We start from the raw sequence: 27352 nt of genomic DNA, 5'->3' as shown, positions 1-27352 counted from the left end.
AGCCCCGCATCGGGCTCTGTGCTGACTGCCAGCTCAGAGCCTGGAGCCTGCTTCAGAGTCTGTGTCTCCCTCACTCTCTGACCCTACCCTGCTCACGCTGTCTCTCTCTCTCTCTCTCCCCTAGAAATAAATAAAAATATTTAAAAAAATATGGGGCGCCTGGGTGGCTTAGTCGGTTAAGCGTCCGACTTTCGCTTAGGTCATGATCTCGCGGTTCGTGGGTTCGAGCCCCGCGTCGGGCTCTGTGCTGACTGCCAGCTCAGAGCCTGGAGCCTGTTTCAGTCTGTGACTCCCTCTCTGTGACCCTCCCCTGTTCACGCTGTCTCTCTCTCTCTCTCCTAGAAATAAATAAAACATAAAAAAAAAAAAAATTTTAAAAATAAATAAAATATACTTTACATAAGTACTAGAACGGAGTTCTGCCATAAGTATAATTTTACCCCCTTTTGCCACATTCCAAGGTCTATAATTCTGAATATCTTGTTTCATACTCTCTGCTCTTTACTTGCCACAATTTTGCCTTTGTGGGCTTCATCCTGGATATTTTCTTCTATGTTATTTTACTTTGCACTAAGTCAGCTATAAGTTGTTGGTACTTCATCCTTGGAGTTCTTAATTTTTCCGATCTATTCAAGCAGTCATGTTTTCCATTTGTTCTTTTTAAGTTTTTATATTAGTGCAACAGGAATACAGAAAAGTGAACATATTATAAAACAGTTCACTGAATTGTGATAAAGTTAACACACCCGTGCACTCAGCACTAGATCAAGAAACAGAACGTTGCCAGCACCCTGAGCTCAGCTTGTGCTCCCTCCCAGTCATTATCCCCAAAAGACAAGAGCATGAATGAGACTGACCTATTTTTTCCTCCTGAAGTCAGGAACGTGACAGGGATGCTCACTTCTCACCACTGTTGTTCAACTCGGTACTGAAGTCCCGGCCTCAGCAATCAGACAACGAAAAGAAATACAAGGCGTCCCAATTGGCAAGGAGGAAGTCCAACTGTCAGTCTTTGCAGACAGCATAATACTCTATGTGAAAAACCTGAAAGACTCCATCAAAAAACTTTTAGAACTGATAGATAAATTCAGCAAAGTTGCAGTATATAAAATCAATATACAGAAATCAGTTGCGGTTCTATACACCAATAGTGAAGCAGCAGAAAAAGAAATGAAGGAATCAATCCCATTTACAATTGCACCAAGTACCATAAGATACCTAAGAATAAACCTAACTGAAGAGGTAAAAGATCTGTATGCTGAAAACTAGAGAAAGCTTATGAAAGAAACTAAAAACACAGAAATGGGAAAACATCCTATGCTCATGGATTAGAAGAACAGATATTGTTAAAATGCCTATACTATCCAAAGAAATAAATTCAATGCAGAAATACATTCAATGCAATCCCTATCAAAATAATAACAGAATTCTTCACGGGGCTGGAACAAACAATTCTAACATTTATAGGGGTGCCTGGGGGGCTCAGTTGGTTGAGCGTCCGACTTCAGCTCAGGTCATGACCTCACCACTCCTACTCCTGAGTTTGAGCCCCGTGTTGGGCTCTGTGCTGACAGCTCAGGGCCTGTATCCTGCTTCCAATTCTGTGTCTCCCTCTCTCTCTTTGCCCCTCTCCCGCTCATACTCTGTTTCTCTCAAAAATAAATGTTAAAAAATAAATAAAATTCATATGGAACCAGAAAAGATTCCAAATAGCCAAAGTAATGTTGAAAAAGAAAACCAAAGCCAGAGGCATCATAATTCTGCACTTCAAGCTGTATTACAAAGCTGTAATCATCAAGACAGTATGATCCTGGTACAAAAACAGACATATAGATCAATGGAACAGAAGAGAGAATCCAGAAATGGGCACACAAATGTATGGCCAACTAATCTTTGACAAAACAGGAACGAATATCCAATGAAAAAAGACAGTCTTTCAGCAAATGTGTTGTGAAAACTGGACAGTGACACACAAGAGAATTAACCTGGACCACTTCTTACGCCATACACAAAAACAAACTCAAAATGGATGAAAGACCTAAATATAAGACAGGAAACCATCAAAATCCTAGAGCCCTTTGCCAGATACATAGATAGAAAGTTCCCCTTTCCATTCTATGGGCTGGTCTTTTATTCTACTAATGTTGTCTCCCTCCCTCCCTCCCTTCTGGATCTCTTGTAGTTTCTTCTTAAATTGTTTAAGTTCTCACATTTATTTTTAGTTTGTTTTGGAAAGAAGTTTACACAGGGCATGATGTGGAGAGTTACAGAATTTCATTTCCGCATAAAATTCCCGAGTAACGGACAAGGTAAACACATGACCTAGCAGACCCCTGTTTGTGGCTAGGAATGCTGTCAGGGAAAGGGAGTGAAGCCACCAAGTTGGCTTGGCTCAGGTCCACTTACAGAGAGGGACGCAAAATTGGGGAAATTGCTGTGATCACAAAGCCAGATGACACTAAAGGGTAGCCAGTTTCTGAAGAACCAGTGGGTACACGAGCAGCCAGCTGGCAGAACCCAAGGGTCATAGGTAAAGGATTCGGTAGGGGGCGCATGAGCCCCTTACGTGTGCAAGGGGGAGGTGCCTCAGCTGCAGCCTTGGCCTGAGCACCATCCTAAAGCCTTCAAAACCATACACTGCCTGGAGATGCTTGAGCTGGCTTAACCCTCTATTGAAATCTGACTGATGCTCTTTGTTATCACCTAGTAATGACCACTGATAATGCATATTCCCCAAACCCCAGCAATGAAACTAAAGAAATGCTGTTTTACAAGATAGGAAGAGACAATGAACAGTGGTTTTCAGAGTCCAACCCAAGATAATAACCTTGTCTTTTTATGACTTGGTTTTGATTTTCATTCAGACTGGATAAAGGCCAGATTTGCCAATGGTGAACTAAAAAGGGCACTTTTGTTAAAAGGGAAAAAAAAATGATACTTTATTGTTTTCCATGTTAACACTGTTATTTGCAAGAAAGCTCCCTATGACGTCCAGGATAAAAACACATGGTAGGCCCCGTAAGAACCAGTTGGCCAAAAGCACACGCCGGCGGGCTCTAGTGTGGTGACTGCAGCAGGGATGTCAATCCCCAGTCCTATCCAAATAGCAGATTTGTTATCAAAACAAATGTTTTAATCTGTAGGTTTGGAAATGATATTATGCAGCAACAGATAACAAATACTCTGATGTAAGATTACATGCCCTTTCCTCCGTTCCAGAGGAGATTATTGTATGATGCATGAATTTGGTTTTTAAAATTTTTAAATATTTATTTATTTTTGAGAGAGAGAGCAAGAGCGAGCAAGGGAGGGGCTCAAACTCATGAACCAAAGGATTATGACCTGAGCTGAAGTCGGACGCTTAACTGACTGAGCCACCCAGGCGCCCCAGCATGAATTGGGTTCTTAAATTGAGATACTTATGTATCATTTTTAAATTGCAGTTAAAATACAGAACATAAAATTTACTATGTTAACCATTTTTAAGAGTGCAGTTCAGGGTCAACAAGTACATTCACACTGTTGTGCAACTATCACTACCATCCACCTACAGATCTTTCTAATTTGCAAAACGGAGACTCTATACCCACGTTACCCACAACTCTCCACTGCCCCCTCCCCATCACCACCCCACCACCGGCAACCACCATGTACTGGTTTTCTGTGACTGCCTTACTTCACTTAGCATAATGTTTCCAAGGTTTATCCATTTTGTAACATGTGTTAGACTTTCTTTCCTTAGGGCTAAATAATATTCCATCATATATACGCACCACATTTCATTTATCCACCCATCCATTGATGGATACCTGGTTGCTTCCACAGTTGAGCTATTATCATAATGCTATGAGCATGGATGTACAAATATCTCTTTTAACCCTTGATTTAAACTTTTTGGGGTGTACACTCAAGTGCAACTGCTGGAGCATATGGAAATTCTATTTTTTATATTTTGAGGATCTACCATACTAGTTTCCACAGCAACTGCACATTACAGTCCCACACACAGTACACAAGGGTTCCAATTTCTCCACAGCTTCACTTTTTATTTTCTGGGATTCTTTTTACAGTAGCCATCTTAATGAATGTTAGGTGGTTTACACACTTGGTTTTTGTTTTGTTTTGAGAGAGAGAAAAAAAGAGAGAGAGAGAGCGAGGGAGAGGGAGAGAGAGGGAGGGAGAGGGAGAGAGAGGGAGAGGGAGAGAGAGCAAACCAGAAAGGAAGGGGCAGTGAGAGAAGGAGAGAGAGAATCCCGAGCAGAGGGCTCCATGCTCAGTACGGAGCCTGATGCAGGGCTTGATTCCACGAACCGTGAGACCATGACCTGAGCCTATATATCAAGAGTCAGACACTTAACCGACTGAGCCACCCAGGTGCCCCGAGACTACTGTAATTTTAATTTCCTTAAACTTTTCTCCATTAACAAAATGAAAAGGAACCAAAAGAATGGGAGAAAATAATTGCAAGCCATGATCTGATAAAGAACTCACATACTCAACAGCAGAACAGGAACAAAAAACACCAAATAATCCAACTTAAAAATGGGGAGAAGAATTGAATAGATTTTTTCCAACTTGCCAATGATGTGGAGAACAAAGACAAAATGAAAACCATTAAACTTCCTTACAACTTAGAGCCCACTGACAAGTCCTTGAGGCAGGCAGAGTGACCTTCCTTCAGGAACTCAGCTGCCTCAATGTTAATTCTTTCCTAAGGGCAAATGGCCTTAGCTTGACATTGGCCTGAACTCCATGATCCTGTAGTCTACCTTAACATATAAAAATCCCTTTGGAAACTTCCTTTATCTCTCGCCCTCCTCACCAGGATATATGTTATCAATCATCCTCCAAGCATATGGCCCACAGATACACATCTGAAGGCTCTCATGACTGAGGTTTTACTAGACAATAGTAAATAACCTTTTCCCAACAACAGCTAGTCCCTCAAGGTCCTGGAAACCTTGCTCCCATACTCCTTAGAGACTTAAACTATCCCTAAACCCCTCCCGAATTGAAACTATATGATCAGCCACTACTCACAATTCCAGTGCAGCTTTTTCTGCCCACGGATCGTGTCCTCAGGCTTTAATAAAACCACCTCTTTTGCACCGAAGACGTCTCAGGAATTCGTTCTTGACCGTTTGTTCCCAAACCCCAACATTTCACATCAGCCAACATGAGGTTATTACACACGGGATGGGAAACATGCCCAGAGTGAAAGGAACAGCGCTGTAATTAACGTAGGAGACTCACAGACGCTCCTGGCTGAAGGGAACTCAGCCACACGCACAATCCCAGCCGTGTCCTACGTGGCCCCTGAGACAGACACAATCACCTAAACTTCGAAACCGGAGGTAGAAACACACACTTTCAGAGATAACGGACTAACAGACCTCTAAGCAACAGATACACCGCCCAGAGCCTCTGCACCCTTCCCTTTCTTTTTCCCTTTAGGACTTGACCACTTTCCAAAACCTTACACTTTCCTTATGTATCCTTCATTCTCCCCCGTAGAATTTCAGCTCCAAGTGGGAAGAGATCATCATTCTGACGCGATCACTGTTAAATCAACAGCACCCAGTACAAAGCCTAAATGTTTATTAAAAGGCAAGGTTCATACAGATACACACACCTTCCCATGGGGTGGGGGTGTTCCCATTTATCCAAACACGCTCTTGGGCTCACTCACATCCAAGGGTTATGTTCCCCATGCCAAACAGTACAGGCTCCGCTGGTTCCCCAAAGGAATTCCCAAATAATCCCAAATAATTCCCCTGCTGGAAAAGGGGAGCCACGCTACAGAACCTTCATCGTGCACAAAGCCCGCCTGCACCCAACCTTGCCCCGCGTCTTCATAACCTGACACCCAGAGCCTGCGACCCCAGAGGGTCAAGGGCCCACCCGCTCCAGCGCCTCGCTGGGCTGTGGGTTTCTGCCCGCAGAGGGCGCCTCACCCCCGGACCACCCGCGGGCCAGGGCGGCGCTCTCCTCCACGTTCGCAGCGCCGCCCGGTCGTCCCGGGCACGGCTCCCGCCGCTGGGCCTGCTGCCTTTCCTGTCCGCGGTCGCAGGCCAGCGCACCCGCCGCATCCCGCCAGGACAAGGCCGACGTCTTTCAAGCTCGGACATCCAGCCTCCGGGCGACAGGGAACGACTTCTGGGAAGCAGGAGCCAACCGGAAGCTTTCAGGTGGGCATGGGGGCGGGACCTGGTGGCCCAGCGCCCCAGCCCCAGCCAGACGGAGCCTGCGCATTCTCCAGCTTCCAGAAGACCTGCGGTCTCAGCTCCGCCACAGGAGAGGTCTCCGCGGCAGGAGCCTGCGCCTGCGCAGGACAGCCAACTCAGAACTCCCAGGTGTCTCCGCGACACCCATGTGACTGCATCCGCGTTGCATGCTGGGAGCACTCTCGAGCTGGGGATGATAATGTCTGAGGAGGCCCTTACTCTGGAAGCTACATTCCCCCCCCCACCACCACCACCACGACGTGGGATCCACGGTGCTTTGCGGCCAGGAAGTGACCACGGTGTGCGGCGGAAACGGTTCTACAGGTTCCACCTGGACGTGTCAGGGAGTTTGGATCTGAGAAAACCCGGGTGTTGACGGCGCATGCGCGGCGCTGCGCCGCACGCTAGGCGAGGCAGAGGCGAGCGACAGCGGCAGCGTGGGCATGAGTGCGCCTGCGCGTGGCGGTGCGCATCACGTCCTCCCTGGCGCGTCACACGCGTGGTGGGTGTTGAGGCTGTGACCCGTCCCAAGTCGAGTTTGGCTGCAGGTTCGTGTGCGAGGCATGGCTCTGGAGGAAGAATGTGGGTCCCTGTGTCACAGTGCTTCCTGTGGAGCCTCCCACTGCAGCCATGTGGCGTTTCTGCGGAGGAACGACTAGTGGAACGCCCTCCCGTGTGCGTCAGTAGCCAGGTTTGCAGCAGTGCGGGTCAGAGTAGGGTTTGTCCCCGAGAGGTCAGGTGGTCTGAACGGAGTGCAGGTGGCCTCAGGACAGGACCCTATGCATGTGCCCAAGGATTAGGAAACGCCGCCAGGCCGACTTCCCCCCGGGAGGATCCCCTTGAGAACGCTGTGGACTTCCTTTTAAATTTCAAGCCACAGGGGCGCCTGGGGGGGCTCAGTCGGTTAAGCGTCCGAATTCGGCTCAAGTCATGATCTCATGGTTCGTGGGTTCGAGCCCCGCGTCGGGCTTTGTGCTGACAGCTCAGAGCCTGGAGCTGCTTCAGATTCTGTGTCTCCTCTCTCTGTCCCTCCCCTGCTCACACTGTCTCTCCCTCTCTCTCAGAAATAAATAACACATTAAACATTTTTTAAAATTAAATTTCAAGCCACAGCATTCCCAGAGTTCTGGCCCCAGGAACCTGATGTAAACCTAGAGACGTACTGCTGGTTTCCTCTCACTTCCTTCAGGCAAGGTGACTGAGGTGAGGACAAGTGTGACCCTGGAGTGTTTTCTAACTTCATATGAGATTCCAAGCAAGGCCTGATGGGTCACAAGTCTTTAGGAGGTGGAAAGCACTGTCTTTGCACACCTAAAAGTCGAGGTGAGTTAAGATTTCCCTTTAGTTCATAAGATAGTTTTAGGTCTTTGTTTTCTAATTTTATTTTATTTATTTTTTTTTAATATATTTTTTTTTATTTATTTCTAGGAGAGAGAGAGAGACAGCGTGAGCAGGGGAGGGTCAGAGAGAGAGGGAGTCACAGACTGAAACAGGCTCCAGGCTCTGAGCTGGCAATCAGCACAGAGCCCGACGCGGGGCTCGAACCCACGAACCGTGAGATCATGACCTAAGCGAAAGTCGGTCGCTTAACCGACTAAGCCACCCAGGTGCCCCTCTAATAATTTATTTTAAAAGAGTAAAATTAGCCATTGTAAGTATAGTTCTAGGGGGTTTCATAAATTCATACCTGTACCAGCATAGTTAAAATACAAAACACTCCATTCCTGCCTCCGACAAAACAACCTCCTAGTCACACTTCCCCCCACTCTTAACCCTCTCATCTGTTCTAGTTCCCTGTACCTTCACTTTTTCCAGAATGGCATAGAAATATATTCTTTTGAATACTGTGTTTAAAATGTAAAGTTACAGTTTGAAAATTGAGTAATTATACTTGTCCTCCAGAGTTTTGAGATTTCAAATTTTCAACAGTACACAATACAGCTGGTGGCACACATCAGGTCTTCAAAATAGAGAGATTCCATTATCCTTATTGGGTACGTAAGCTTAAGCAGGACCCTGCTTCCATTGCCTGACTGGTGTCACTGTTACAATTGGAACGATGCTGGGAGAAGTGATTGAATGTGGTAACAAGGATTATGAAATGACACTAATCTCTGCTCTGTGCTATGAAAACAAGAGTTAACGTGGAGAAATGAACAAATACTGGACCTCATTTGCCTTTTAAAGACAGTAATGTTCTATTTTTCTTTCCTAATATGTATTGGAAATCTGAGCATGTGGAAACAATACTTGTAAAGAGCAAAGTGGGCATTTGGGGCTTTTTGGACTATAAAAACAAAAGCTTACACATTCTCCTCTTATAAGTGGTCATTACAGTTTTCCCTATTTGACGATGTCTAATAAATTGGGATGTTGCTCATATGATACCCCCAGTCTGCAGCTCACTTAACTTATTCCTTGGATAGTTTTCCCTTTTACCATCCCTACCTCTTCTCCCTGCTTCTATTAGGAACTCATAGTGGACCTGCATTGCTGTCGCTCTGCTCATAAGAGAAGACTTGAGGGATTAGAACAATGAGGATAACGTGAAGCTTCCTAAAACTATGAGGAACTCTGATTTTCCTCAGAACAAATCTCATTCAATGTCCAGGAGCCCCAAAACGGTAATAACCAATATATGAGGCAATTTCGAATTCTTTCACGAAGATGTTAAATACAAACACCCATACACCACTTCAAGTCAGTAGAAACTGTCTGGTCCCAAATACCAGTGTCCAGTCTCATGAGCATGTATAACACACCCTAAAATGTTTAACCATTGTGAAAATGAGGCCGAACTATATCTTCAATTTTATGGGAACTAATCACTGTTAACTCCAGGAGTGGAGGATTGTTTCTGTATCACCACCCACCATTTACAAACACTTTGCAGAAGTTCCAGAAAGTATCTGAGGCATCGTAGGTGGTGTAAGTACATGAATCGATGAGATCCTCATTCACCAAGGCCTCTATCCTTCAGTCTGTGTGCCTGTTATCTTCCTAGTCATGCTTTATATTTTACTTCACTCTGCTTTTTATATCATCCAATAAAGTTTAAGATATTTTCTCATGAGAATCTTTTTATATTGCTAGACTTATTACTTAAATTGGTAAAGCAATTACTTAAGGTTTTGCTATTGTGAATAAGAAGTTACATTGATAATATTGTAACAATATACAAAATAAAATTTACTAGGACGAAAACTGCCTAAATTTGTATGCACCTGGTAATATTGACTCAAAATGTACAATTCGTAAATTCACAAGGTTACAAAATTTGAGAACTCATAGTTGCAACATTTTCATATCTCTTTGGTAAATTAAAGAGATTGATATTTATTAGTATACATTTTAGAACACAAGTTAATAGAACATTTCTCAAACATTTTATACATTTATGTAGTACACAACTCAAATGATTATAGAATATTTCTCATAAACACAGTTTGTTCAACAAACAAAATATACATTGTGTCTAATCATATATAATCAATCCTAATAATTGAACACACCCCGAGGGATTGTGTTTAGTGCTTTGTAACAGAAAACCCACACAGTCTACACAATATGTCAGTAATTCTGATTTTATTTCATAGGAATAGTGGGTCAGGGCAGCTGCTCAATGATGCTGTAGGGAAACACAGTCCCATACGTCCTTACAGATGCACGATTGTATCTGTAGTGGAAGCAGAAATGCAGAAGCATGAGAAGTATTAAGAGAATGAGATGTTCACCATACAAATCAGACTTTATACGAATATGTTAAGATCTAGAGAAAAGGGGGTCACGTGGATGTGTATCCACGATGGAAAAGCTGGTCGTAGGGTGTTTGTAAAAGCCTACGCCTCTGACCAAGTGGAAGTCATGCAGTTGGTATTTGTTTTGAAGGTACTTTTGATTGGCCAGGCCAGTAATCAGGAAAATAAGCTGGAGATGGTACCCACAGAGTCCCTATGCATCTGTCTCCCTATAGAGTGGTGGCTCAATAAACTGAAAATTGCTTCTTCAAATCTCATGCAAACTGGGCTATTACAGAATTCTATCATGGAACCATATAGAGAAAGCATCCTGGGAAATGTAGTTCCTCGTTCTTCCTGTGGTGAGAACACATTCCAACAGAACCATCTCCACCTCCTTCACTGTCTCCCTTAATCCAAATGTACTGTCCACTTCCTAACCAGAAGCTAACTAGGATAAAGAGCATGCAGCAACAGATGGAAGTAACAGTTCATATGAAACTATACTCTTTCAAGATCTCTGCATACTTACAAATTTCTACCCAATTACATATTCACAAATTTGCAAGCCAGCAAAATGGAATAATGGAATAATGATCCTCTGGCAAAAAAAAAGTGTTGAGAACATATATGATGTAAGTAAAGTAGTGTCAGCTTTAAAAGTTGTACGTTCTCTCAGGAAGATAGTAAGATGGAATGTATCTTACAGATACATACTTACAGAACAATATAAAAACTATATAAAATCAAACCTAATGCATATTTTAAACACATCAAATCACCCATGGGTGAATCGCATTGCAAAATGGATCCAGAAATATTAACTGAATTCATAAAGCGGAAAAAAAACCTACAGTATATCAAAAACTCATGTACTATACTATGTAGATGTACTTATAATATTTGAGAATTCTCATCTCAGTGTTTAGTTGAAAAAGACATGGAAATTCACTTGCTAGAGGTCCACATTAAGGATGAGATACTGAACAATACTGTGTAACTACTACAATATTTTTGTTCTTGTGTGGATTTTCCAAACTACATGAATTAATATGCATTAGGTTTTCTCACTTATAGTTACAAACTTTCTTTTGACTGTGAGTTCTCACATGACTATGAAACAATTTGGGACAACTGAAAGTTTTCCCACATTTTTCACATTTATGAGATTTCTCTCTACTCTGCATCCTTATGGTTTTAGAAGGATTGGGGCCAATTGAAGGCTTTCCCACATTGGTTACATTTAGAGGCTTCTCTCCACTGTGTTTTTTGACATGCTTTTGTAAGGATGAGGACCAACTGAATGCTTTCCCACATTTTTCACACTTAAAGGGTTTTTCCCTAGTCTGCATTCTTACATTTTTGGAAGGATGAGGGCCAACTGAGAGCTTTCCCACATTGCCTGCATTTACGGGTTTCTCTCCGGTGTGCTTTCTGTTATGTTTGTGTAAGGATGAAGACCAACCAAATACTTTCCCACATTTTTCGCACTTATAACGTTTCTCTCCAGTCTGCATTCTTACATTTTTGGAAGGATGAGGGCCAACTGAAGGCCTTCCCACATTGCTTATGTTTACAAGTTTCTCTCCAGTGTGCATTCTGACGTGTTTGTGTAAGGACGAGGGCCAACCAAATGCTTTCCCACATTGTTCACATTTATAGGGTTTCTCTCCATTGTGAATTCTCACATGTCTCTGAAAGGATGTGAGCCAACAGTAGGCTTTTCCACACTGCTTACATTCATAGGGTTTCTCTCCTGTGTGCATTATCATATGTACTCGGAAGGATTTGGGACAGCTAAAGCCTTTCCCACATTGCTTACATTCATAGGGCTTCCCACCATTATGCATTATCACGTGTACTCGAAAGGATTTAGGACAACTGAAGGCTTTCCCACATTCCTTACATTCATAAGGTTTCTCTCCAGTGTGACTCCTTATATGTCCAGTGAGGGAATGAGGACGAATAAATGTTTTTCCACAAAGTTTACATGCATAGGGTTTCTCTCCACTGTGAGTTTTCACATGATTCCTCAGGTATGAGGAACAACTGAAGGCTTTCCCACATTCCTCACACTGATATAGTTTGCATCCAGTATGATTTCTTTTGTGCCTCTTAAGGGATGAACGATGCCTGAAGACTTTTCCACACTGACTGCATTCATACAGTTTTATTCCAGTGGGTATTTTCTTGTGCAGCTTAAGATTTGGAATATGGTTGATGGTTTCTCCACATGTTTTCCCTTTGCTACTTTCACAGAGTCTCCCCATCATATGATTTCTGCTAAAAAAAAGGGGGGGGGAAGGAACACATTATTAATGGTTTTTGTATTATTTATTAATATTTGTTAATGAGCTCTAGGATTACATTTGTATCATTTTTCTGTATAAATATAGGTTTTCTGTCCTGTCTGAATTATTTCAAAGTGGAATAAGCTAAATGCTTTGAGAACAGGCTTATGCACAGGCAGTTACTACACTCTCAGTTTTCATATGTTGGGTTCCCTGGTCATTGTTTTCCGCCAAATTACCTTTCAAACGCTTAGTGTCTGAGTCACATGAAGGGGGGAAAAAAAAGGAATGATTTGTGAATAAACAAATCTGGAGCGAAGTTCATGGGCTTTTTCTTTTTGTTTTTTAATTTCATGAAATAGTAAGATTCTCTACCGGATGTTGCATTTTCTCCCAGGTGCAACTCACCTCAAATGTCTCCCCCAGTTGTTCTCAGCTTCAATGCATTGGTCCTCCCAAATTTCTCCAAAAAGGGAGGCCCAGGGATCATTTTTTGTGAACCTTGCTATTTTCTGCTCATTGGATAATTTTTCTCCAAAAATATCCTTCTGAGAAATGGACCCATTGGTTCTAAGTTGAGTCTCATCATCTAAAACAAAACAGTGAACAAATCTTATGAGAAAGGCCCCTGTGAGCAAAGAAATACATTCAGGAGTTCAGCTGTTTCAAAATGTCATTATTAAGGGGCGCAAGAGGGGTGCCTGAGTAGCTCAGTTGGTCAAGCATCTGACTCTTGATTTCAGCTCAGGTCATGATCTCACATTTCATGAGTTCACACCCCACATTGGGCTCCACACTGTCAGTGACCGAGAACACTGTCAGTGTGGCGCCTGCTTGAGATTCTCTCTCTCCCTCTCTCACTGCCTCTCCCTGCTCACGCATGTGCCATCTCAAAATAAATAAACTTAAAATAAAGCACAAGAGGTCAAAATGGTAGGCAATTTAATATGCACAGAAAAAACAAAAGTTTCAAACAACAAACTTCTCCGTGCTCTCAAAGTGACCCATGGGGATATGCACATACTGATGACACTGAAGAATGCTAAGTCTTTTGAACCAGAAAGAAAGAAAAACACAGGTTAATATATAGATTGTTACTGTCACTGAGAGAAACTGGTAGATTCTAGGTCTGTGACAGCTATGATCATTCCTGTCTTATTTTTCCAATGTGTCTTCCTTCTGCGTTCCAAGTACTGAAATAGGCTTCATGAATAAGAAATAGTTATTATGTAAATAACTAAGTGAAGGACTGATGCCACCCTTACCTACTGTGACCAGGTTCCTGAAGGTTTCTAGCATCACATCTTTGTAGAGCTTCTTCTGAGCAGGTTTCAGCAGGGCCCACTCCTCTTGGGTAAAGTCCACAACCACATCCTCAAAGACCACCGCGTCCTAAAACACAAGTGTAGGAGAATGGGTGATACTAACAGCAGAGGGGAAGTTTCAAATTCACAGGAAGTTCCAACAAGATTCTATGGTCTCCTCACATCTAATCTATATCCACACTCACGTTCTGTGTCATGATCTTAACATGCCACTAATGCATTGAATTTCTCTCTCTCTCTCTCTCTCCATGTTTACTGTGACCCTTCCTGGGTGATTCCTGCCTTTTCACAGAGTCTAGAAATGTCCAAAACACATTGGGGAAATTAGAGAAATGCTATACAAATGAAACAAATATTTCCATTTTATGGCTACCAATTCCTTGTGACAAAAACTATTTCATCTCTTTCCTTATTGGCCACCACACTGCTCAGCACCTCACAGACCGCAAGTTCAAATCTAAATGGGGTTCTAATAAACAAAAACACACTGAAGGAGTTTTTCCTTCAGTTCCCTTCACCAAGAACGAGAGGCCCAAGGTGGAAACCCAACCTGCAGTGTGGGCCAGCCGCCCCTGTGTCTTGCTGTACTATAGGCAATTCAAAGTAGACATGCCCACCTAGGTGCATGAAGACATTTTTTTTTCTGGAAAAATGCTAATATTAACTTATATGCATATTATTTATGTATATCATTTATCACAGAATCAGCTCTTTCTTCCTTTATGTACCTTTGAGAAAGAAGTATTGAGGGAGAGGAGGAAAGAAGACAAGAGAACTCAGAAGGAAGGAAGAAGACATGAGAACTTTCCATAATACCCACATTCATAAACCTTGGTGTTGGTATGTATTAATTTTGAGTACACACACACATACACACACATGCACGCACACGCACGCACACACACACACGCATGCACATACACGCACACTGAGGTTCTAAGATGCCAAAAAAAGCTCTTTCCACCCAAGATTGCTGGTGCCTTGATCTTGGACTTCCCAGCCTCCACATCTGTGAGAAATACATTTCTGTTGTTTATAAGCCACTCTTTGGTATTTTGTTACAGCAGCCTAAATGGGACTAAGACACAGAGCCAGAGACTGGAGCAAAGTGAGACGGGGAGGAACAGTAAAGGATGGTGGAGAGTGATGGGAGGTGAGGCCCATCAACTTGTGGGGAACTAGTCAGTTTTGATTCTGTGAGAAATGTGGAGCTACTTCAGGCTTTTGCACAGAAGAGTGGTTTCCTCTGATAGTTGTAATGGTCCATCACTTGTGCTGAGACTAGACTATGGCGGATGGATGGAGAGACCAGGACACCTGTTAAGAATATAAAGCCATAACCAGGTGAGAGGAAGGTGGGTCAGCCTGGGTGCTCACAGTGGGATATGCAGGGAAAATATAGGAAAGGGCTACAGATTCATGACGGACTGAAGTTGGGGCAAGACAGAATGAGAGGAGTTGATGACTCTGATTATTTCTCACAATAAAAACTGGAATAATGGGGGCGCCTGGGTGGTTCAGTCAGTTAAGAGTCTCACTTCAGCTCAGGTCATGATCTCATGGTTCCTAAGTTCAAGCCCCACATCGGGCTCACTTCTGTCAGCATGGGGCCTGCTACAGATCTGCTGTCTGCCTCTCTCTGCCCCTCCCCCACTTGCACGCTCTCAAGAAAATAAAACATTAAAAAAATCTAAACAACAACAACAACAACACTGGTATAATGGAGTTTCCATCAACTGAGATGCAGAGGCCATATTTAGATTAAGTTCTTGGGGGAGAGGATGAGAAGTTCATGACCGGCCATACTAAGATGGGGATACAGTAAGACATCCAACTGGATGCATGTATAATAATGTTTTTAGGAGCACTGGTTAGAATGGCAAAAATTTGAAAACACCCAAGTAGCCACTAGTAATAGAGTTAATAAATAATAGGTATATCCTTGCAAATGAATACAAGAGATAAATAATAATAATAATAAATAGGCATATCCTTGCTAGTGAATACAAGAGAGCAATTAAGGTTAATGAGCTATTATTACCACACAGAAGACCATGAAGTAACTTGAAACAAAAGAAATCTGGCCTAAAATACCAATATACACTGTGATTCAATTTACATGCAATGTGGAATGTGCAAAATTAGAGTATCTTTATTTAATGATGCATACACAGGTGATAAAAGAATGGATATTACCATCACACAATTCAAGATATTGGTTACATCCTGAGAGTGAGGAGGATCACCGGGAATCATATCCAGGGGGGTGTCTGATGTCAAACACGTTTTAGATCTAGGGCTGGATTTTACTTCATAGGTGTTTATTTTTTTATTATTTCTATTTCATATATATGTCTTATGTGCTTTTCTGCATGTATGTTATGCTTTACAATGAAACACTATAATCAATTAATACAATTTACCAGAAATCATCTTAAGAATTGTAGAAAATGAGGGGCACCTGGGTGGCTCAGTCAGCAAAGCGTCCGACTTCAGCTCAGGTTATGATCACACAGTTCATGGGTTCGAGCCCCGTGTTGGGCTCTTTGCTGACAGCTCAGAGCCCGAAGCCTGCTTCCAATTCTGTATCTCCCTCTCTCTCTCTGACCCTCCCCTGCCGGAGACCGAAACTGCACAGGTCATCCCTGACGGTAAGGCCCAGGGAAAACCTGTGGGAAAAGACTGCAAGGCAGCGAGAAGAACCCCCTGAAGAATTCCTTCTCTCTGTTTAGTCTGTGCCTTTTACTGTCACTTCCGCTGTTAGTCTATTCTAGGGTTAATATGAAACCAGAATCGCCCAAAGTTCCCCCTCCTCCTCCAAAATGAGATGTACCTAAATATCATGTCTGCCCCCTCAATCAGATGTTGTCTATAATATTGTAGCAATTAGCAAAATTGGAGACAGTCCGGTATGCATGGGGTCTATAAGAGACCTAGAATTCAATTTCCTTGTATGGGTCTAATTGCCAGTAAGAATATATATTATGCCATAAGCAGAGACAAAAACAAGAAATATTTGCCTGCTGACCTCAAGCCTGTGAGGCAACTTATGGATTGTTCTGGCCAAAGAATGAGACCAGTAAATGCAGAGACCAAACTCTAGTTGATCCACGTAAAACATTTCCACACGTCATCTATGATAAATGTTGACATAGTTCTTTCTTAGTAAGGGGTTGTGAGAGTCTATCACCTATAACCGCGGGTGCACGTGTATCTGGTGCTTGCATGCCCGCTGAACTTAAACAATCAAAGGGCACTTTGTTTTCATGCATTCTGGTTATATGCTTCACTTATTTCCTGCCATGTGTAGAAAAAAATATGTAAAACTTTGTTATGACTACCTGGTTAAATTTTACCAATTTAAGTGGAAATTATGTACTGTGATACTACTGTTGCTAAGAACATTTAGAAACATTAAATCCCATGACTGTTTTCAGAAAATGTAAATTGTTTAAGCATGATTGTTTGGATTTGCTATAAAAACCCTAAGCTGAAAAATAAATGTGAGCAGTCCCCCGAAGAGGCTGGGTCCGTGTCTTCTTCGCCGACTCCCACCCTCCCCCTCTGGGTCACCCCTGGCCTGCAGAGGCCAGACCCCTGCACTCCCCTGCTCACGCTGTCTCTCTCTCCCTCTCTCGGAAATTAATAAAAAACATGAAAAAAAAGAATTATAGAAAATGATTTTATAGTATTCAACAGAAACACATGAAAAAAACTCATACGACGGGGGAACCAATGGTCAGATGCATGGCCCAATAAAGGGCATAGCGGGGGGAAAAGATTATTCAAAAAGGAATATATAGGGGCCCCTGGGTGGCTCAGTCAGTTAAGCATCTGAGTCTTGATCGCAGCTCAGGTCCTGACCTCATAGTTCGTGAGTTTGAGCCCCGCGTTGAGCTCTGCACTGACAGCGGGGGGCCTGCCTGGGATTCTCTCTCTCCCTCTCTCTCCCTCCCCTGCTTGCGTGTGCATGTGGCCACATGTTCTCTCTCAAAATAAATAAACTTTTAAAGAAGGAATATATAAATGGGATAAAGTTTTCTACCAAAAAATGTATAAAACTAGTTCCCCTTGCCTCACTCCTGGTCAACGTTATAGTAAAGATCCAATCCGGTGCCTCCTGAAAATAAGCAAATAAGCAGAATTGCAAAAGGCAAAAGGCTCGAACCCACAAACCACGAGATCATGACCTAAGCGAAAGTCGGACGCTTAACCGACTAAGCCACCCAGGTGCCCCATCCATTGGAATTTCTTAATAAATTTGAATTTGCCCATGATCTACAGTCTAGAGATTTTCCTCCAGTATGTGGTAAATGTACTATGCATTTGCACTCGTACGCTGAAACAAGACTCACAGGAGTGGCATTCGTCACAAAAGCAAGAAAACAAACTTGAAAAACCCAAGTCCCATAAGCACTGGAATGGAAGAATGGCAGCAGCTTCAGACAGCAGCATGTATGAAAAAGACTGAGGCAAAGAACCCTAGGGAAGCCTTTTCAGCATAATTCCGTTAATAATATTAATTAATATTTACCTCCTGAAGAGGTAAAGCTAAGCAGAACACTGCTTAGTAAAAAACAAAACAAAAAACAAAAACATTAAAGGTAAAGGTACAAAGATTAAGCAAAGAAGCAAACAGTAGTTATCGATGGGACAAGACGGTCATGAGTTTAGGGAGGGTCATGTCAGGAGACTCTACTCAAGGCCCATTTATGAATCTAGATGGAGAGTCTATGGATGTTTATACCATGATTAGTTTAAAAGTCTAATAAAACTTTGTTATGCATTCTAAATATGATAGATTTCACCATAAAATTTAAAGCATCAATTAAGGTTGGAAACTTATATAATTTTTGTATGTTTGCTTACCATGTAACATGAAAAAGTTTGATTAACAAACTTAGGTAGAAAAATAGTAGATGCAGATCAGTTGCCTAATTAGAAAGAACTAGTTGCATACATTTGAAAATCAAAGACATCTGTCATTGCTATGAAAAGGTCTGCAGAATTATCAATAGAATAAATATGAAAAATGTGTTGCCCTGTGTACATCATGTTACCTTTCTTATAACAAAAAAAACCTCTTGCACTTTTAATTGCTTGTTTCTATAGAAAGAAACACTGATAAAAATGTACAAGAAATTATTAAAACTAGTTGTCTGAGGGTGGCTGGGGTAGGACTGGCATGGACCACGATGCGCTGGCAGGGGATTGTCTTAAGTTAGATTTTCAATGTGTTGCAGATTTTTTAAACTTTGCATACATTATTTCCTTTACGGAAAGAGAAATGTATAAAAATTATATTTTGCTTTTTAGTGGTTTTTAGTTTTATTTGGGACCCACTTTTCCATATAAGAAATTACGTTAAGATTTAATCCTGTGAAAATTAATAAAGCGAACCTCACTAAAATGGAGTTGGGAGAAAAACAATAATGATAAATGGGGAAAAAAATGCAAAAGAAAAAAACAAAAGATAAAATGGAGTCAGGAGAGCGGCAGGGGTAACCACGCCATTCCACCTCAATTCTACTAAAAAATGAGTAGAATACTTCAAACTTCAAACTTCCTCAATTACAGGAAGAACTGTCCATTACAGGCCCTGACAGAAAAAGATGTCCAGTGCATCTCCTATGAGATATTGACTATCCCTAGGGCACCTGGCGGGCTCAGTCAGTCCGGCATGAGACTCTTGATCTTGGGATTATGAGTCTGAGCCTCACGTTGAGCATAGAGCCTACTTACAAAAATTTTAAAAATGAAATAAAAAATAAGAATGGAGGATCCTTTATGGAAAATGAAAAGAAATGGACTACCCCTGTAATTCGAGAAAAACTGTCATCAACAACTCAGAGAAGCTGTAATCACCCCGAACTCTTGCCTTTCTCCAATGGACTTTTGTCCAAAGCAATCCCTCCCCCCGCCCCCCCCCCCGTCTCTTCCTTCTCCATAAAATAATGTTCTTCTTTTGTTTGTTGGATGTGCTCATGGGTTTGCTGCCCTTGCACATCCCAAACTGCAATTCTCTATATTCCCAAAGAAATCCAGTTTTGCTGATAAAATAACTGACTTATTTTTAAGGTTGACAGTCCCCTGGAAATTAAAGTTTATGAAAATATGTGAAACATCTTTATGTCTAAAATGACAGGGGACACCATCATTGTTTATACTTCCACTCTGTCTCAGACTAGGAACTGTTTTCAGAAATGAGTAGAATACTTCAAACATTAGGGGTTTGGACCTAACCAATTCGATGCACAAGGATTTTCAAGGATTTGCGTATCCAAAGGTAATTTTCTTCATATCGCATAAAATAAGAATTGTCTTAGGAACAGTGCATTTTAAACTTCATAACTCCACAGAGACAATCACTTATACAAAAAAAATATTATGGAAAAGTGAAAAATTAACCTGAGAGTTTAAATACACCCATCTCCTATCTGGAAGTCCACTTGTCAAAAAAAAGGAAGAAAAATTCTGTATGTTTCCAGATTCTCTTCTCTTCTATTTCATCTGTCAATCCATTTCTACTTACTGAAGAAAATAAAAGTCTTCCAACACTCAAACAGGGAGTTAAAAAGGCCAAATTCTTAGGGAGACTGGAGTTATATGGCAGCAACAGTCGATACAGAAATTAGAAGCAACAAAAATCAAACATTTCCATTGGCTCAGGTAAAGCCACTGACTTATCTACCATTTCCAAAGAACACCCGCCAGGGTCAGGAGGTGAAACACACCCACAGGCTTGGGGTCCAGAACCTCACTGCAGATACATCAGCTTCTGGTGGATCCGTCCCCAGTGATGGAGGCAGGGTGACCAGAGCAGACACAGGGATGAACTCTGAAGCTCAACACGCCCTCCTCTCCCCATCCCTGCAGTGTGGAAATGCTCCTCTCCAGGATTCAATCCTCACTAACTGGAGCCAGTTTTAAGTTCTGACCCAAATGAACCCCCAAATCCATAACTGTTTCTCGAAGAGACAGACCCCCGAAAGAAGTCTTTCTCTAAGTCTGACCTTCACAGACTTTCTCAGTTTGCACAAGCTACACTCTAAGTGCACCACCTCTGTGCGTGTCCGTCCCAAAGCTCCTTATTACTTAGAAACAGTCCCAAGGCGGGGGCGAGCACGATCTCAGAAGGGGCATCATCCCCAATCACACACATTTCTCAGTGCCCTGCAGCATTCCCTGATACACCCATTCCTCCTGCAGATGGAGGGGGCAGGCTGGGACTTGGGCACAGAAGAGAATCCCCAGAAAAAACCATTTCGTTCCCTCTCTCTGCTGTCTCATGATAGGCCTTACTTAGCTTGGAGTCACTGGGCAGGGCCCCTGTCCCCACTCCAGGTCGTCACTCTTGATGGATCCTATTGATTTAAATGACACAAACTCGTTTGAGGAATCTGGAAAAATTCACTCAAACCCAGTGTTTATGGATCAAGGAGAGAGGAGACTCACAGTGGGTTTAGTGACTTTTTAAAGGACTCAAGAAGAAAACCCACAAGTATCTCTTCCTTTCAGAAAATAAAGATGTCACTTTATGATTTCCATGGGAATAAAACGCTTTATAAACAATCACATCTCAACAAGTGGTGCAAATTTCATGAAATGGGATTTGGTATTAATCTCTGAAGTCCAAAAATACCAGAATAAAATTATCCACAGTCATAAATTCCCTACCTTGTACAACAAAAGAATAGCTGACATTCTGGGGAGTCTTTGTAAGTCACCAATTAATACGCCAAACTTTGTGCGTGGAAATGCATTCATTTTTATGCAATTATAATGGGAGAGAAGCATTCTCTATTTCTCTTAGGTTCTTTTCCCCAGTAGCATCCTCAAGTCTAAGCCCTGGAATTCCATTTGTCATCACCAAAAAGAAAACAACAGATGTGAGAAACTTAACCACACATGCGAGGGGCGGGGGGAGTGAGGCAAAAGAATTTTTAACAAATGGTATGTAAGACTAGATCTTTTTATTATTATTTCTGAAATTGAACCTTTCCGTTTGGAATTATTTCATGTAATCTTTCAAAGTCAATTAGTTCAATGCATTTTACATTTACCGGAAAATCTCAGGCTCGAATGACCAAATAAATCTTTGCAAGGTGACAAACTCAGGGCGGGGCAGTGCTGAACGGGAACCCGAACATAGATGACTCAAGGGTCAAGCACGGCCATCCTACCACGTGGGACATCCACCCCCCCAACACCTGTTCTCTGAAATGCTCGCCGAACACCCTCCCGAAGGGCGCTGGCTCCTGTCCCTCTGCGGGTCTGCAGTGCACTCTGCTTTGCAGGTTGCTGCACTAACTCACTGGGAGGGTGTTCGTTGTCCTTCGGGTTTTTCATCCTTCAGGGTGAGAAGCCAGGGGTTAGGAACCATTCTTCTTTTCCCTTCAAATACCAGCATCTGGTCAACCGACAGCTAACGTCCCTCCAGGAAATGAGAACTGGGGTCGGGGTCACCTGCGGGTCCAGGACATACCAGACGATCTCTCCGAGCCCAGGGCCCCAAGCAGGTCTCCACAGACTCCCCAAGACCCTTGTAGGAGGAGCTAACTCTGGACTGAGATTCCCAGACCCCCGGGTGGACAGCAAGCTGTGCTCATCCGGTCACCCCAGGCAGTCCTGCGACCCCAGACCCACGCGGGGAAGGGACAGGACGCTGGGACCCAACTCCGCGTTGGCCGAGGACGGACACTCAGGTCAGAACCTGGGTAGGGGCCGGGGAGAGGAACGCGGGCCGCGGCCACCCCCAGCCGGTACCGGCTGTGCGAGCCAGCCCCTCCCGGCCTCGGTCCGACCCCGCGCACTCACCATCTCGCGGCCTCCCGTGGCTCCGTGGCCCAGGCAGGTGGGCGAGACGCTGACCCGGACACCTGCCGCCGCAAGGGACAGGTGCGCACTAGTCCCGCGGCGGCCTCGGAGCCCAGCCCACACGGCTGGGAGCCCGCCCCCGGCTCTGATTGGACGGTGCTCTGAGCCCGCTGATCCTGATTGGACAGAGCTTGTAGACCCGCCCCAGCCCTCCCACTTGGATAATCCACCACGCCGGCGCTAGTCCCCTTCCTTGATGGGACAATTCAGCACGACTGGAACACGACTGGCCGGCCCCTTCCGGCTGGTCAGGGTAGGGACACTTTTGTACAAGCAGAACTAGCTCTAGTTCCCCCAAGGAGGACTTCGGCGTCTTCCTGCAGGTCTGTGGCCCCTCCTGTTTGCAGACTCCCATTTCCCCACAGAGCAATACCTCTCTGCCCAGAGGAGGAGGGGTGCCCAATCCCGGCTGGGCGGGGACAAGACAGGACAGGACGCCCTGGTGTCCTCCAGGGTCAGAGGTTGGCTTGGGACTGCAAGGTCACCCATGGGTCTGTGCCCTTTAAGAACACAGACACTTGGGGGCACCTGGGTGGCTCAGTCGGTTGAGCGTCTGACTTGGGCTCAGGTCAAAATTCCTAGTGCATTTAATATGCTTCCCTTTTCTGAAAATACCTCCCGGTTTAAGAGTCAGTAGAAGGACACTCTATGGCTTATTTTATTTACGAAGTGGAAAAGATTCATATTTTATGGTTTGCAAAAAGTATTGCCCACTTTCATAAATATTAGTGCTCAGAGAAGTAGCGTGTAAAAAAGAGGCTTCTCATTAAAAATATATTGCTCATTTGTTTTATAAAGTATTAAAAATAAAATACGGTTAATATACTTGTGTTTGTTTATAAATGAACACTAAGGTTTTATTTTTAATGTTTTTATTTATTTCTAGGAGAGAGAGAGAGAGAGAGACAGCGTGAGCAGGGGAGGGTCAGAGAGAGAGGGAGTCACAGACCGAAACAGGCTCCAGGCTCTGAGCTGGCAGTCAGCACAGAGCCCGACGCGGGGCTCGAACCCACGAACCGCGAGATCATGACCTAAGCGAAAGTCGGACGCTTAACCGACTAAGCCACCCAGGCGCCCCAATGAACACCAAGTTTTAAGAATCAGCCCGAGGGACGCCTAGAGGGCTCAGTCGGTTGAGCGTCAGACTTCGGCTCAGGTCATGATCTCATGGTTCCTGGGTTCGAGCCCCGCTTCAGGCTCTGTGCTGACTAATAGCTCAGAGCCTGGAGCTGCTTCAGATTCTCTGTCTCCTCTCTCTGACCCTCCCCTGCTCACTCTCTCTCAGAAATAAATAAAAACATTAAAAAAAAAAAAAAAGAGGGGCGCCTGGGTGGCTTAGTCGGTTATGCGTCCGACTTTCGCTTAGGTCATGATCTCGCGGTTCGTGGGTTCGAGCCCCGCATCGGGCTCTGTGCTGACTGCCAGCTCAGAGCCTGGGGCCTGTTTCAGTCTGTGACTCCCTCTCTCTCTGACCCTCCCCTGCTCACGCTGTCTCTCTCTCTCTCCTAGAAATAAATAAAAACATTTAAAAAAATAAAAAAAATCAGCCCGAGATTTAGAAATCTTCCTTAAAACTCTCCTAGCACATCCTCTACCATTCATGTCCGCTTGGCTCCTTCAAATTCCAATTTTATTAGTTTTTGTACATATGATCAATGTTTCTTTATGTAAGGAGAAGCAATTCCAACTACATTTTTTTATTCTCTTAGATATATTAAGGTAACATGGTTTATACATTGTTATATGCTTCAACTTTGTTCAATTAGAAATAGATTCCTGCAGCTCTTTTTTTTTTTCTTCTCAATGTTTACTCTTGAGAGAGATTGAGAGAGAGCAAGGAAGGGGGAGAAAGGGAGGCACAGAATCGGACGCAGGCTCCAGGCTGTCGGCACAGAGCCCTACCTGGGGCATGAACCCACCACCAGGAGATCATGAGCTGAGCTGAAGTCCAACGCTTATGTGACTGAGCCACCGAGGCGTCCCTGCAGCTCTTTCCATATCAAGGTGCATACGACTGAGTAAGTTCTCACAGCCAGTTCTCTCTAGACCCTGGGCTCATACTCAGTCTTGCTACTCAGATGAATACAAGGGCAAGTTAGATGGGCCCAGTTAAAAGACTTGTGAATACCTCCCAAATAGACTGAAACCAAAACTAGGTGGTGGTCAGATAATACAGTAAAACAAGTATTATTAAACTGTACTTTTTTCCCACATGTAAATACTTTAAAAAATTTTTAGTGTAGTTTCTCAGACTTTGAAAGCAATGCTTAAAATATTTTATCTTGTTTATTTTTTTAAGTTTATTTATTTTGAGAGGTGGGGAGAGAGAGAGAGAGAACCCTAAGCTCTGCACAGAGAGAGTCCAACGTGGGGCTCAATCTCACTACCATGAGATCATGACCTGAACTGAAATCAAGAGTTGTTGCTTAACCAACTGAGCCACCCAGGGGCCCCTATTTTAAGTTTAAATATTAATATTGTAGAGGTGCCTGGGTGACTCAGTTGGTTGAGTGCCCGACTCTTGATTTTGCAAAGCTCAGGTCATGATCCTAGGGATGTGGGATTCAGCCCTGCATGTGGCTCTGCACTGAGCATGGAGCCTGCTTGAGATTCTCTCTCTCTCTCTCTCTCTCTCCCCCCCCCCACCTTTGTTCCCCTCCTACTTGCATGCATGCTCTCTAAATTTTTTTTTCATTTTTTGTTAAAATTTTAAAATGTTTATTTATTTGAGAGAGAGAGAACGTGAGCAGGGGAGGGTCAGAGAGGGAGAGACAGAATCTGAAACAGGCTCCAGGCTCTGAGCTGCCTGTCAGCACAGAGCCTGACGCAGGGCTCGAACCTACGAACCGTGAGATCATGACCTGAGCTGAAGTTGGATGCTTAACCGACTGAGCCACCCAGGTGCCCCTCATGCTTTCTAAAATTAAAAAAAAATATATATATATATATATATTAATATTGTATCAACTCAGTAGATTGGGCACAATCATTGATAGACTTTGGGCAGATACTGGACCCCCAGTGTGTCCACCCTTCTTCATTTCCCTCCTACTCCCGGATGTGACCAGTACTTGGAATTTTATAGTTATTCTTTAAAGCTTTACCATCTATTCTTCACCACTAAGTAGTGTTTTGTCTAACTCTGCCTTTGTTTGAGCTCTTCAAAAAATAGTAATAGAATTAACTGGAACATGGTCATCACTGATTTCTCTGCCTCAGTCTGTTTCACACATGCAGGTATCTGTGGCTGGGAGTCACTCATCCATTCCGGTGCTATGGTTTTGCGGCTGTTTCATGTTTACGTTTTCCTCTTGTGGAAAATGCTGCTCCTATCATTCCTGTTTCAATTTCTAAGTGACAATTCATAACGAATTCTCTATACATTGGAGAAGAATTACTGTTGGGGGACTACGGATAAGTTCAAATTTACAGATAAAACCAACAGAATATGCAAATCGGCCCTCCTACTATTCTTGCATAAGATGAGTGACCACATTGCAATTGCTGAGGATCCCCATCTAGTCCACGTGAAACAGGACAGCCCTGTGATTGTGTCTTGCTTTTTACTAATTACCAATGATACGGAGGGCTTTTTATGTCCTTCGTCTACGTAATATTTATTATTTTCTTACTTTTAATTCATTTGTATGTTTATTGGTTTCTTCTGATTTCTTCATATAGTCTGGACATGAATCTTTTCCATTTATTTGTATTGCAAATATTGTCTCCCAGATTGTGGAAATATCCTTTATTCTACATTTTAGTGGTCTGTAATCAGCTTTAATAGTTTTATTTCTCATTCTTTTCCTTTGTAGCTTACCTTTTTTGATGTAAGAAAACTCCCCATATTCTAAAGTCATAAAAACTGGCTGTAACTTCTAAGAGTGTTCTAGCTTCCTCCTTCACATGTAAACCTTCAATAAGTTGATTATCATACACGGAGTTGACAGAAGATTTATTCTTCCCTTGCAGATAACCATTTGTTACTGTCCATGTGTTTTTTTTTTAAATTTTTAAAAAAATTTTTCATTTATTTCTGAGAGAGACAGCGTGAGCAGGGGAGGGTCAGAGAGAGAGGGAGACACAGATTCCGAAGCAGGTTCCAGGCTCTGAGCTAGCTGTCAGCACAGAGCCCGATGTGGGGCTCAAACCCACAAACCATGAGATCATGACCTGAGCCTTAGTCGGACGCTTAATCGACTGAGCCACCCAGGTGCCCCTGTCCATGTGTTAATGTATCCATAATTTCTACCACTGGGCAGCAGTGCCTGCTTCATCTTTGTAAAATATGATGGTATTTGTATTTTATAACATGGAAACACTTTTATCCCTGAAATGAGCTCCAGTCTTGGATAGGTATCTAAGAAATTGGGAAATTATACTGCTTATTTCTCATTCAAGATTGAGCTTTCTAGTTTATTATGATCACAGCCATGGTTTCAGGGACACGTATATGTAACAAAACTTACTTATATAAGGGGCGCCTGGGTGGCTTAGTTTAGCATCCAGTTCTTGATTTCAGCTCAGGTCCATGATCTCCTGATTCGTGAGATCGTGCCCCACATCAGGCTCTGTGCTGACAGCACGGAGTCGGCTTGGGATTCTCTCTCTCTGCCCCACCCCCACACTTCTCTCAAAATACATAAACTTTAAAAATTACTTTTATATCTGAATTTTATTTTATTTCAGTTATTACTCAATAAAGCTAAAAAGTTTGCTTGAACCCAACCTTTCTACTTCACGCAGTATGGAGCTTGCACAAACTCACTAAAAATAATTGTAAAGCTTTCCAGTTTTTCACATGTAGGAATTTAGTAAACAATAATTATGCGCCTCTTAGAAGTTAAGTAGAACCTGCTTGTAAATCTGAACCTGACAGGCTTTTATACTGCATCACA

General features: G+C 43.0%; 1 protein-coding gene across 1 annotated transcript; it reads right to left on the bottom strand.

The window, feature by feature from the left end:
* Window positions 1–9770: 9770 nt before the first annotated feature.
* Window positions 9771–22485, bottom strand: ZNF556 (zinc finger protein 556). Its single transcript, XM_039248123.1, has 5 exons — window positions 22395–22485; window positions 13518–13644; window positions 12661–12841; window positions 11868–12244; window positions 9771–9900 (listed from the first exon to the last, which is right to left on the bottom strand). Exons 1-5 carry the CDS (start codon window positions 22395–22397, stop codon window positions 9881–9883), a joined length of 708 nt encoding a protein of 235 aa, XP_039104054.1. The 5' UTR covers window positions 22398–22485; the 3' UTR covers window positions 9771–9880.
* Window positions 22486–27352: the final 4867 nt, after the last annotated feature.

Source organism: Hyaena hyaena, unplaced genomic scaffold (genome assembly GCF_003009895.1).
Source record: "Hyaena hyaena isolate Hyena2069 unplaced genomic scaffold, ASM300989v1 scaffold_302, whole genome shotgun sequence".
NCBI lineage: Eukaryota > Metazoa > Chordata > Mammalia > Carnivora > Hyaenidae > Hyaena > Hyaena hyaena.
Note: the sequence above shows the minus strand (reverse complement) of the source record. Positions and strands in the feature narration are given on the sequence as shown.

What these genes read in the sequence shown, in the direction of transcription:
- ZNF556 (XM_039248123.1), bottom strand. An exon ending in CAGGAACCTGGTCACAGTAG is followed by an intron (nt 12,842 to 13,517) that starts GTAAGGGTGGCA and finishes GTTTTGTTTTAG; the next exon opens with ATGATGAGACTCAACTTAGA. An exon ending in TGGAGAGAAACCTTATGAAT is followed by an intron (nt 9,901 to 11,867) that starts GTAAGGAATGTG and finishes CTTCCACTACAG; the next exon opens with ATACAATCGTGCATCTGTAA.